This window comes from Zea mays, chromosome 10 (assembly GCF_902167145.1).
Source record: "Zea mays cultivar B73 chromosome 10, Zm-B73-REFERENCE-NAM-5.0, whole genome shotgun sequence".
NCBI classification, from domain to species: Eukaryota; Viridiplantae; Streptophyta; class Magnoliopsida; order Poales; family Poaceae; genus Zea; species Zea mays.
The window spans coordinates 150,376,319-150,386,784 of NC_050105.1; the positions used below are offsets into that span (position 1 = coordinate 150,376,319).

The window sequence follows — 10,466 nt, forward strand, 5'->3', positions numbered from 1 at the left end:
GTAGCATGCTCTGCCTGGCAACACTGTTGGGCTGATCTGGATCGAGCAGGTGGCTCGTCATCGATCGATCTGGGAAATGCATGACCCCCAAGGAGTTGACCTGCTGCTGGAAGTGGCCAAAAAACGCAGGCAGATCGAGGAACCGGAGCACCTGCGCCTGCGTCGTCGTCAGGCCCCGGACATTTCTTAAGCCGACGGGTCCGGGGATGGGGGGACCAATCGTATTTATCCAGACGGACTGCCCAAAAGGCAAAAGGCAGCGCGAGCTGGAACGAATGGTTGGTTGCCCGGAGCAGATGCGGAGGTCCAGGTCCAGCCGGGTTTGATCGGATCGGATCGGATCCGTCCCTTTCCTAGTTCCCATTGCCTTCGCAGTGGCCTGGAATCGTAGCATTTCTGATTTTCTGGTACTTCAAAAAAAAAATGGTGGAAAATGTAGGAGTATACGTACGTGACTGTCACAATCCTATGACTCTCAAGAGCGCAATCTTGGCCTCCCCTTCTTCGCCCAATAAATAGCCGCTCCACCTCACCTCCGCTCTCGGCCCGTGTCCACCGCGTCCTCTCCTGCCCGTCGCTCACGCCGCCAACACTACCAGGCTACCAGCTCAGCTCGCGCTCGTCCGGCCGCCTCCTTTCGCCTGCCAGCACCCACCATGCCACACGGCCACAGGGGCATGCAGCCCGCCACGACGGTGCTCGCGGTGAAGGCGGCCCTGGCGCTGGCCGCGGCCGCGTCCCTGGCGCGCCTCGCAGTCCCGCGCCTCGCGTCCGCGGCCGGCGCCGTGCTCCCGCGCGTCTGGGCCGCCGCGCGCCTCTGCCTCGTCCCGCCCTACCTCTTCGTCACCGTGCACCTCATCATCCTCGTCATCTGGAAGCTGTCCTCCGACCACAGCCACGTCCACGTCCACCATCAGCCCGGCGCGCCGCCATCGCCCGCTGCCCACGCCCGCGCCGCGGAGGTGCCGGTGCCGCCCGTCAAGGCCAAGGCCAAGCAGGAGGAGGACTGCGAGGATCTGCAGGCCGAGTTCTCCCCCACGGGCTCCGGCGGCGGCGGCAGCGAGTCCTGCGTCACCACGGAGTCCGACGAGGACGCCTCCTCCTCCGCCCTCCTGGAGCGGGAGCGGGAGCCCTCGCTTGACGGCGACGCCGACCACGACCTCGACGCCACGTGGAACGCCATCATGCGGAGGACGCGCCCCGCTCCCGCTGCTCCTGCTCCCGCGCAGCACCAGCACCAGCACCACCACCACCAACCGCCGAGAACCCGGGACCCGTCGGTCGGCGCGGAGGAGATGAACCGCCGCTTCGACGACTTCATCGAGAAGAACCGCAACTCCTTCGGCCGGCGGTAGCTAGGCCTAGGCGACCTCCCGACCCGATCGATCCAGCCTCGCCGCCGTACGATACATACGTACATAGCACAAGACGCATGCATCTTTGGTTGTGGTTGTTTTTTTCTTCTCTTTTTCATCTTGGTGTACATAGCACAAGGCACAAGTAATTTATATCTTACCTACTCGGTGAGAGTGAAACAGCACAGTAAAATTCCGTCCTTGATCAAGACTAGTCTCAGTCGGCTGCTTGATTAGCCCGCGATGAGTCCGGAGGCTGCCTGGCGACGCCGAGCTTGGCGTGGCTGCCTTCCGTAAGAAAGCAAGAAATTTGGTCGGCTTCTGCGCTGGCAGCCCGGTCCGCCTCTTTCGTCTTTCCCTTTCGGTGCCACCAGGATCTAACTGTAGATCATACCGTGTTTGCTTGACCGCTGACGCTGGATACTCTGCCTGCGAGTGGAAACGAGCGGCTAGTTCCAGTCAAAAGTAAAATCCCCTGACCAAGGTGTAGCCTGAATTTTCAGTGTCAACCTATGTTTTTTTCCAGTAAAATATTACGTAGAAGTGATTCCATGTACTAGCTGTTAGATTCTCTCTTTCACGATTGTTGCCCTTGCTGGCCTTGCATCTGTTCGTCCTTTCCTCTTTCTTTTTTTTCTTTTTTTTACTGATTATAACAGTGTGTCCAAGTTCATATAATATATATAATACTGGTGAAGTAGTGGGTCAGTGATTGCACACAAACCGTTGCTGCCACATGGTGTGTGCGTGTGAGAGAAGGAGATCCACAGGTCAATGGCCATGCCACTACCTCGCTCCATGATTCTTTCTTTTTCTTTTTCATGGAATGGTCAGCGGATGCCTCTCTGTTCTACGTTGCTACAGCCTAAAGCGTGGTTATGCTCACTGTCTGTCTCATGTTAACAGTCGGCAATTCTAGGCAGATACAACTTGGACGCATGTGCTACTGTTGTTTAAAAACACACGCGCCATGTGTAACGAAACGGCAAACGTGGTAAAATAAAATAAAATCATGGAGACGTTCTGGAAATGAGACTGAAGCGGAGCGTGTCCCTTGTGCTCCTGAGCCTGGGTGATGTGCAAGTCTCCTACCTCCTCTGGTCTCTGGACAAGTTATCATTTCTCATTTCCATAAGAAAGCAAGAAACTGGTCCTAGGTTGCTTTGCTGGTTGCAGCAGCAACGACCAGCAAATGAAGATCTTGGCTTCGGATAAAAAAAATTTATATCTACCAATACAGAAATAGAAACCGTCCAAAAACTCATACTCCCAATGATCAATAATATTGATGGTCCGGTCAGTATTTTTATACTGGCTCAAAAGCTCAACCTCCCCCCAATGATCAATCACAACATAACAAGCACAGGAATCAAACGCAGGTCTCTGTTTCCAAAAGATATGCTCACGTTTCGTGATGAGCACCCAAAAGACAATCTAGAGTGTAGGCACATACAGAATGAACCCGAGGTGCTATTCTCAGTGTTCAGTATGGAATGATTCACTGATTGCACCTGCAAAAGCATATGGCCTCTTCTACAAGCAAGATGCCAATACTACACAGCATCTGTCCCATTCATTTACAAGTTTGTTCCTGCACATTCCAGCAGCATCCCTCTGCTCAATCCCTGATGGCTGTGCTATAGATCCGGTACTTTCTGCTGACCCAGGGATCGTTTTTGTCCATATAGTATGACATCAAGCAACACCATATCCAAGGTGGATTCCTGGTCGAGGGGGCAACTTCCACGCTGCCTTGTGGTTCCGGGATGCCCAGTACCATGTTCATCTTTTTTACTATCACTTCTGCTGTCAAAAAACCACCACCAAAGAATCCGACCTGCCAAGAAATGAGCAAGACTTTTAAGCATCCATAACTTTTTTTTTACCATCAACACTGATATTCTTTTTTTCACCAGTGATGAATACCTAGGCTGGTCTGTAGGCAAGGGGGAAAAAATCAAGCATAAGGGTTGTTTAGTAACATTACCAAATCATTCTTGTGGACATACGCATGAATTCTCGCTGTAGGATCCTCAAGAGTCAACCGAAGATGACAGTTACCAGTTGAAAGCAAACTAGCTTCACATGGATGTGCTGCCACAACACGGACCAAGGTTCTCAATTTGTGCGTCACCTAGCACACCACACACAAAAAAGGAAATATTGAAGCTGGTTACCTTTTATAATCAGAGTTCAGAAAATATACAGTTTTTCCATGGAAAGGGAGATATATAGATCACTGGGATACAACTGAAAGTAAATACGTTCGCGTGTTATCAGGGGGGTTGGATAATGTTAGACCAAATCAAAAACAGAAATAAAACTAATAAATAACTGGAGAAAATGGGAAAGAAGCAGTACATCATGATGAGTTAAAGACTTCATTAATGAAGCGTAACCTGCATCCTCGTATTCTACATCTGAAAAAATGCATGAGGTCAAGCCTTTGTGGGCAACGGATGGCAGCAACAATGCATTGCAACTTTATGCAGCGCCTCATCAATACAATACATGTAAACAAGCACTTTGACAAGATCACGGTGTACTTCATTTAAATCTCCATATGTACATACCATACGAGAAAAGTATTGAGGTTTGTTTTTAAGCACAACAACATATGCAAGTAGAACAGAGGAATGTTATATGATACACTTATTCAGGTAACAATAAAGGTAAGGTCCGATGAACAAACTTAAATATTGCTATTTTAATCAATTAAATGTTGAATCAGGTATTATAAAACAGAATATGCCTGCTAATGATTTAAGGAGCAATGCAAACATTAAGACTATGCTCTATACCAGTAACACTGGAGGGGATGCTTGCCATCGGCCGACGACGAACTCGGTTGGCGATGCGGCTGTCATACATCCTGGAGGTGTTTATGTAATTAGTAAAGTTTACTTATATAATATTCAAAGAACATTAAAACTCATCAGAAAAGAATATTACTTTAGACGATCAACAACGCTATCATCTTTGTTTGATAATAGGCGAACTCCACCGGAGTCCGAGAAAGTACCTTTCCAAATGCCAAAGTTTTGTTTGCAAGTAATGTTCCAGAACCTGGCCCAATATATGTTCTTTTGCATATATGATACTTTATTGACAAATCTATCTGAAAAAATCCTTAGGACAGTTCCGAAATCTGGCATTGTACATAAAATCTCCCTGGATAGAGGGGGGCCTTCATGTAGAGAGAGTGATTTGGCTGCCTCAGCATCCAAACTATATGTTCACCAATCAAAAACAGGTAAATTAAGTGAAAATAGTGACATGACTGACATCACCAAATATTTTTTTTCTAAGAAAAAACTTATTATGTTTTCATTACCTATGCTTATGTTCAGTGCACCAAGTAAAAACAACCAAACAAAAATTAAAAGCTGCATTAGTATTTGGAAAACACTAAAACACCATCTTATATTTCATAGATGTTTTTCTTAGTTATTACAAAAAATTGCAAAACAAATCTAAAATCTTACATTGCTGGAAACTCAGCTGCAGGGGTATCAGTTCCATCCCAAACATAAAATATTGAATTGTTGTTCTCCACATGTACATGAAAAACCTACAAAAAGGTATAGAGAATTTTTTTACATTCTCTATAACAAAATAAGTATCGAGTTTTAATATGATTGAATAAAGAACTAACCTTGCATACTAGATCAAAAGTAGAATCGGACTTCAAATTCATTAAATACAATTCGGAATTATTTGAAGTGAAATCCTTCAGACCTACGGTGCAAAGTAGTTAGATAGAAATAGATTTTACAAAAGTCGCTAGTAAAGCATTGTTCGAGACGTACTAGTTAGGTATTTTATTAATTTATGCAAAGAGACAAAGATAGTTACAGAATACATGTCAAAAGTAAAATGTCTATATCCTAAAGAAACATAATAGCATATATTAAACACTTATTAGGTGAGAAGGTAGTTAAAAAGTAATATAAGGTCACTACAATAAGCTGACAATCTAACAAAATAAGAACAATTCTAGACAATAAAATTTAAACTATTGTTGTGATTGATTGAAAAGCAGGTAGAGACCGACTCTAACTAAAGGCTAAACTAAGATAATGCAAGTTCTGTTATACTCATAATTTATAAAATACTCCACTCGTTTGAGCCAGAAGATTTCATAAATAAAACGGCTATAGTATATTATTTAATCTAACATAAATCTAAGTAAATCGTGCTAATTGGTAGGACTACGGAGCCGGAAACTGAAATAGCCTTTCAGCCCCACAACTATGGTAGTACGGTTGGCTTCTCATTTGAATAATAACATGTTCATAATCATGATATTTTTCATTGACGCGGAAAACTATAGTGGTATGAGCACAATTAAGACACCATAGAAAATAATATGCTGATGATTGAACAAAATAAATTATTGAAAGTAATTATCTATTATGTGTTACCTTGAGGGAGCCACGTTCTCATCTGATTTAAAAAATCTTTGTCGTGTTCGCTGTCATGATATCTTATAGAAGTCTGATATGGACTGCATTCAGTATACGTTTTGCCTTCAAACAGCGCGAATGAAGAGTACTTTTTGTCAAATTGCACAAAGAAATCTCTATATTTCTTTATCTACAGATTAAAGTAGGCATTGCACCAGTGCAGATGTGTTACTAAAATTCCAAAAAATGACGAGAAAATAAAATATGCTTAAATAACAACACATAAAAAAGACACTTTTATAACTTCGAGGAATAATCAAGGGCGAATTGCATATTAAATAGAGTTTTATGCTATACCACGACGTTATGGAGACTGATCACATCTCCACACGACTTCACACAAGGCAATAGTGCAGTGCTGTCAGCAAAAAAAGTTACAGATATTCCAGACTTGTATGATTCATCTATTACCCTCAACGTAACAGTGAAATCTGCAAAAAAAAATATAACCATTACCAAAGGTTCTAGCATTGATTTGAGGGTTAAAAAATATAAGACAACAAAAGGTTCATCTCAACGCATAATGCTTTATGCCCAAAAAATGCAAAATGTGTCCCCTACAGATACAAAATAAGCAAGCAGCATTTAAACATAGAACCAATCTCAACCAACGCTATCAGACAAATAATTCCAAATATATACTTATTCATTTTCACAGCCAAAATCACAAGGAACCCACCTCCGCAGCTAGTGGCGGAGCTACGTGGTGGTCCCTGTGGGCCTCGGACCAACCTGCACTCGACCCAATCGAAATCCATACAAATACGTGAGACGTCTAGTGTCGTATTGACGCTCGGCCATTCGCCTTCGTCGTCACACAACACCGCAATCCTTGGACCCTTCACATTCTTTTCCCTTCGTGTTCTCTTGATCCGCGTCTAGTTGGGCCAATCGGACAGGGTGACGATGCCATGGCACAGGTCAGCAGCGACGGCGAGCATGGCCATGGGCACCTCAATGACGCAACTGCGAGCGACCCTGGCGTCTAGCAGCAATCCAGCAGGTACGACTTGAAGTTTGTATGGCTCAAACCGATAAAGTTAATTAGCTTGTTGTCACTATTTCTGTCATGTTTCTCTTTCTTTCGTTCAGTTCCTTAGATAGTTAGGTATTGTGGTTGCTGGTGATTCACGATCTGTAGGGATATCAAAAGTTCATAAGAAATAAGTCATGAAAAATTAATTTAAGCAATAGACTTCTATCTTGTTAGATTATTGAATGTTTTTTCAGCAACACTGCAATATTTTATTCCAGCCGTAGATTTTTTTTGAAACTAACCATAGGATTTTTGTGCAGTATTAGGTAACTAGAATTGAAATGATAAATCAAACCATCATATAATTTTATTGTACATTGAGTCAAGATATGAGTGTTTACTTTTTCCATGGTTGTCTAGTTATTTTTCATTGAACGGGTAGTTCTGTACAACTGGTAACAGAGTACGCAAAACTAATCCATTGTGCAATGTTGGATTACTTTGTACATGATTGGTTTATTGAATGGAATGATAGATTGAAATGTTATACAATTCTCTTACAGATTTGTTCGAACATGAAAGTAGTGAAGATTTGTTATACTATACATATGTCTATATTAACTTAATTACACTATGTTCTATATTAATATACCTATATACTGATATGCTATATTTATGGTCTACAAATTTTAAACAATGGACCACTCTAAATTCAGAACTTGGCTACGCCACTAGGACCGTGTGGCGGATCCAGGATTTATAAAGAGCCTGGGCTAGCTAAGCTATGTACATATATAAAGACATGTACCTATTTATTCATCGCCGACGAAGTTTTTTACTATATATATTATCTAATATATATGTAAATTTTTAAGATGAAAATATAAAAAACTAACAATAAAACCACTAAAAATATTCACAAAAGTATATAAAAATCTTTATGCCTTGGAATCTTCTCATTATTGTAAGTTATAACATCAGCAGTACCCTTAAATATTTCTGTTGCAATGTCGACACCTAATACCATCATTCATCTGTGCTTGCCAATGGTGAATGAAAGAACAAAAATTTAGCAAAAGTACGCACTGACTGCCCCTAACACAACGTCAGTAGCCTAGATGCCTACCAAACACTTTAAAATGAGCTCAGATGAACGAACACCCAATCATGGTTTCATGGTCCATACTCTATATAAAAAAGTGAAATGTACAAATCTACATAAAGAAAACTGCCGTTGTCGCCTTCACCAGTGGAGTGTACGTACATCTCGTCGTCTTGGAAAATTAGAACCAGCAAGCAAGCATCACAAGGCAAGGGACGTGGTCGCAAGTTACGCTTGGGCCGCGGTCTTGAGTTTAGGGTTTAGGGACGTGCTCAGCAGGAGACCGGCAAGCTTGCGACCATATAGGCGGCGGCGAGGCGCAGCCATTATCCAAGTTGTTGTGGCTCACACCGGCGCGAGCCTGCCCTCGCGCCTGCGCCGCCCGAGAGCTGATTCCGCCACTGCCTAGGTGGACACTTATCAGACTGAAGAAGGAACTATACAGCCCGTGCCAGCTTAAGCATAAACCACCAAATCTCATTCTATTAAAATCCGGACTAAACCCTAACCTAAGACAGACTGACGGCAGGTGCGCAGAAGAAAAGGAGAGAGTGGTTGAGAGTAGGCTTACCCGTGCCACGGCTGTGGACGGTAGCGCCGATCTCGGAGACGACGGCGAAGAGGCAGACCCGGCCGCCGACAACCCTGGCGTCGGCGATAGACCGGTACATGTACTGAGACTGCCCGGCCTCGCGCAGCCTCTTCAGCTCCCCAGCCGCCGCCTCGGCCTCGCGCAGCCTATTCGGCTCCATCGCTGATGAGTCCTCCTCCATAGCTGAGCCGACTGGATGCGAGTGACTGCAACTGTTGGGGATATCTCTTTGCAACCGTTACCCAAGCCCACTCTTCACCTTGCCTTCTGGCTTCAATCCGATTCGGGTGTGGGGAGGAAGTGGGGAACTGGCGGCGGTGCGGAGTGGTGGCGGCGGCGCAGGCGCTGCGCTCGATGGAAGGGGAGAGGAAGCGGCGCTCGAGTGAAGGGGAGAGAAAGCGGCGGAGAGGAAGCGGCGCTCGATTTAAAGGGAGAGGAAGCGGCGCTGTGTACGCGAAGGGTTGCTACAGCCCTGTTTCTATGTTGCTACAGCCTGCAGCGTGTCAGCGTGGTTACGGTCAATGTCCATGTGATTGGTTGTTAGGATCAGCAGATCCTGGTCGAAGCATCAGGCTGGGTTTAGAAGAACGGAAATAACAGAAGAACATCATACCCGTCTCTCTTTCTTCTACCTCGCATCTTTCTCTCTTCTTCTAGATAGTTGTAGTAGCAATAGGTCTGTAACAGGCTAACGACAAACAAATCATCATCGTGGCGTGGTAAAACACAATCGTCGTCGAGATGCAATGAATTACTCACTACATGGGCAGTTGTTGTATAAAAGGGCTCCTTTGAATTAGAGGAATTTTATGGGAAAATTTTGGGATTCTCGTTCCCGTATGATTTGGTTTTATGGGAAAATTTTGGGATTCTCGTTCATGTAGGATTTGATTTTATGGAAAAATTTTGGAATTCTCGTTTCTGTAGGATTTGATACTGTAGCACCCTTTGGAGTGGAGGTCTCGAGCATGTAAAAAGTGTAGGAAAATTTCCTTAGGTGCCATTTTCATGGGAAATTTGGAGGATTTGAAACATCCACTTGTACCTCATTTTTTCTTCCTTGTCGCATCGGATCAAGGCGAACTACAAGCTAGGTGGGACCTAAGTCAGCTAATGCAGATAATCAATTGCAAATAATGTTAGTAATTACGATTTGACAAATTGTCTTTAAAATTCCTGCGTTTTCCCTCGAGCATATCCAAAGGACCATTCTCACAAAATTACTATGTTCTACAATCCTGTGTTTTACACTTGCATTCCTAAAATATTCCTATATTTTTTTTCTATTCCTATATGTTTATAATCCTTTGATCCAAAGAAGCCCTAAGTGAAGTAAAACTTTCTAGAGGTGAAACTAAAGTGGAGTGTGTGTCCCTTTCTGAAAGTGGCATCCAAACTGCTTCAGCGTCTCTCACCGAACGAATTATCCAAACACGAAAGAAAGAAATAATATGTACAGACGCAGAACCAAACGCATTCATCCCTAAGCTATACCAAACACCCTCTTAGTCAAATTTAGTCATTAAAGTTTAGTTAAGTGGTTAAAAAAACCAAACAGGGCCTAAATCCATGTCAAATTAATTATTGTGGAAAATTGCTATTTTGTCACTTACATTTTTGGTTATCTACTATTGTATCATCATGTGGCTATGATTTATGAGACTATTTGTATTTATGATTTGTAGGTCCGATAACAAATTGACGAAGCTCACAGGTGATAATGATAAAATTGTAAATGACTCAATTATTGTGCGTCACCTCGTTTAAATAGAAATAAAACTCCCACTGCCGGAAACCAAGTAGCAAACACTGAAACCGACTGAATTAATAAATTGGCATCGTGCGGTGGAATGGAAATGAGAAATAGGCGATGTATCTTTACTCTTGTTGTAGCCGGTATACATTTACAAATCCAAAATCTTGACTGAAGCACAGGCTCCATGTAGTTAGCCTGAATGAAACGTGGCATGGCAGC

At 43.6% G+C, this 10,466-nt stretch overlaps 2 protein-coding genes across 4 annotated transcripts; one reads left to right on the plus strand and one right to left on the minus strand.

Moving 5' to 3' along the window:
• Positions 1-544: 544 nt before the first annotated feature.
• Positions 545-1,544, plus strand: LOC100275470 (uncharacterized). Its single transcript, NM_001149535.2, has one exon. The coding sequence runs from the start codon at positions 657-659 to the stop codon at positions 1,353-1,355; it is 699 nt and encodes a 232-aa protein (NP_001143007.1). The 5' UTR covers positions 545-656; the 3' UTR covers positions 1,356-1,544.
• Positions 1,545-2,611: 1,067 nt separating this feature from the next.
• On the minus strand, positions 2,612-8,971 carry LOC100273602 (uncharacterized). 3 transcript variants are annotated; one of them, NM_001148018.1, is made up of 10 exons: positions 8,471-8,872; positions 6,119-6,252; positions 5,780-5,951; positions 5,011-5,093; positions 4,841-4,926; positions 4,308-4,583; positions 4,157-4,227; positions 3,717-3,775; positions 3,343-3,489; positions 2,621-3,192 (listed from the first exon to the last, which is right to left on the minus strand). In NM_001148018.1, the coding sequence occupies exons 1-10, from the start codon at positions 8,670-8,672 to the stop codon at positions 2,974-2,976; spliced, it is 1,449 nt and encodes a 482-aa protein (NP_001141490.1). In that variant the 5' UTR covers positions 8,673-8,872; the 3' UTR covers positions 2,621-2,973. The 3 variants fall into 3 exon arrangements, with proteins under 3 accessions (XP_020400527.1, XP_008661613.1, NP_001141490.1); XM_020544938.3 differs by lacking the exon at positions 4,308-4,583 and having other exon boundaries at positions 2,612-3,192; positions 8,471-8,971; XM_008663391.4 differs by lacking the exon at positions 3,717-3,775 and having other exon boundaries at positions 2,612-3,192; positions 4,378-4,583; positions 8,471-8,971.
• Positions 8,972-10,466: the final 1,495 nt, after the last annotated feature.

Coding starts and splice junctions, on each gene's coding strand:
- LOC100275470 (NM_001149535.2), top strand. CDS start 657: ATGCCACACGGCCACAGGGGCATGCAGCCCGCCACGACGGTGCTCGCG.
- LOC100273602 (NM_001148018.1), bottom strand. CDS start 8,672: ATGGAGGAGGACTCATCAGCGATGGAGCCGAATAGGCTGCGCGAGGCC. Junction 6,253..8,470: donor CGTCCACAGCCGTGGCACGG/GTAAGCCTACTC, acceptor TTTTTTTTGCAG/ATTTCACTGTTACGTTGAGG. Junction 3,193..3,342: donor ATGTCCACAAGAATGATTTG/GTAATGTTACTA, acceptor ATTTCTTGGCAG/GTCGGATTCTTTGGTGGTGG.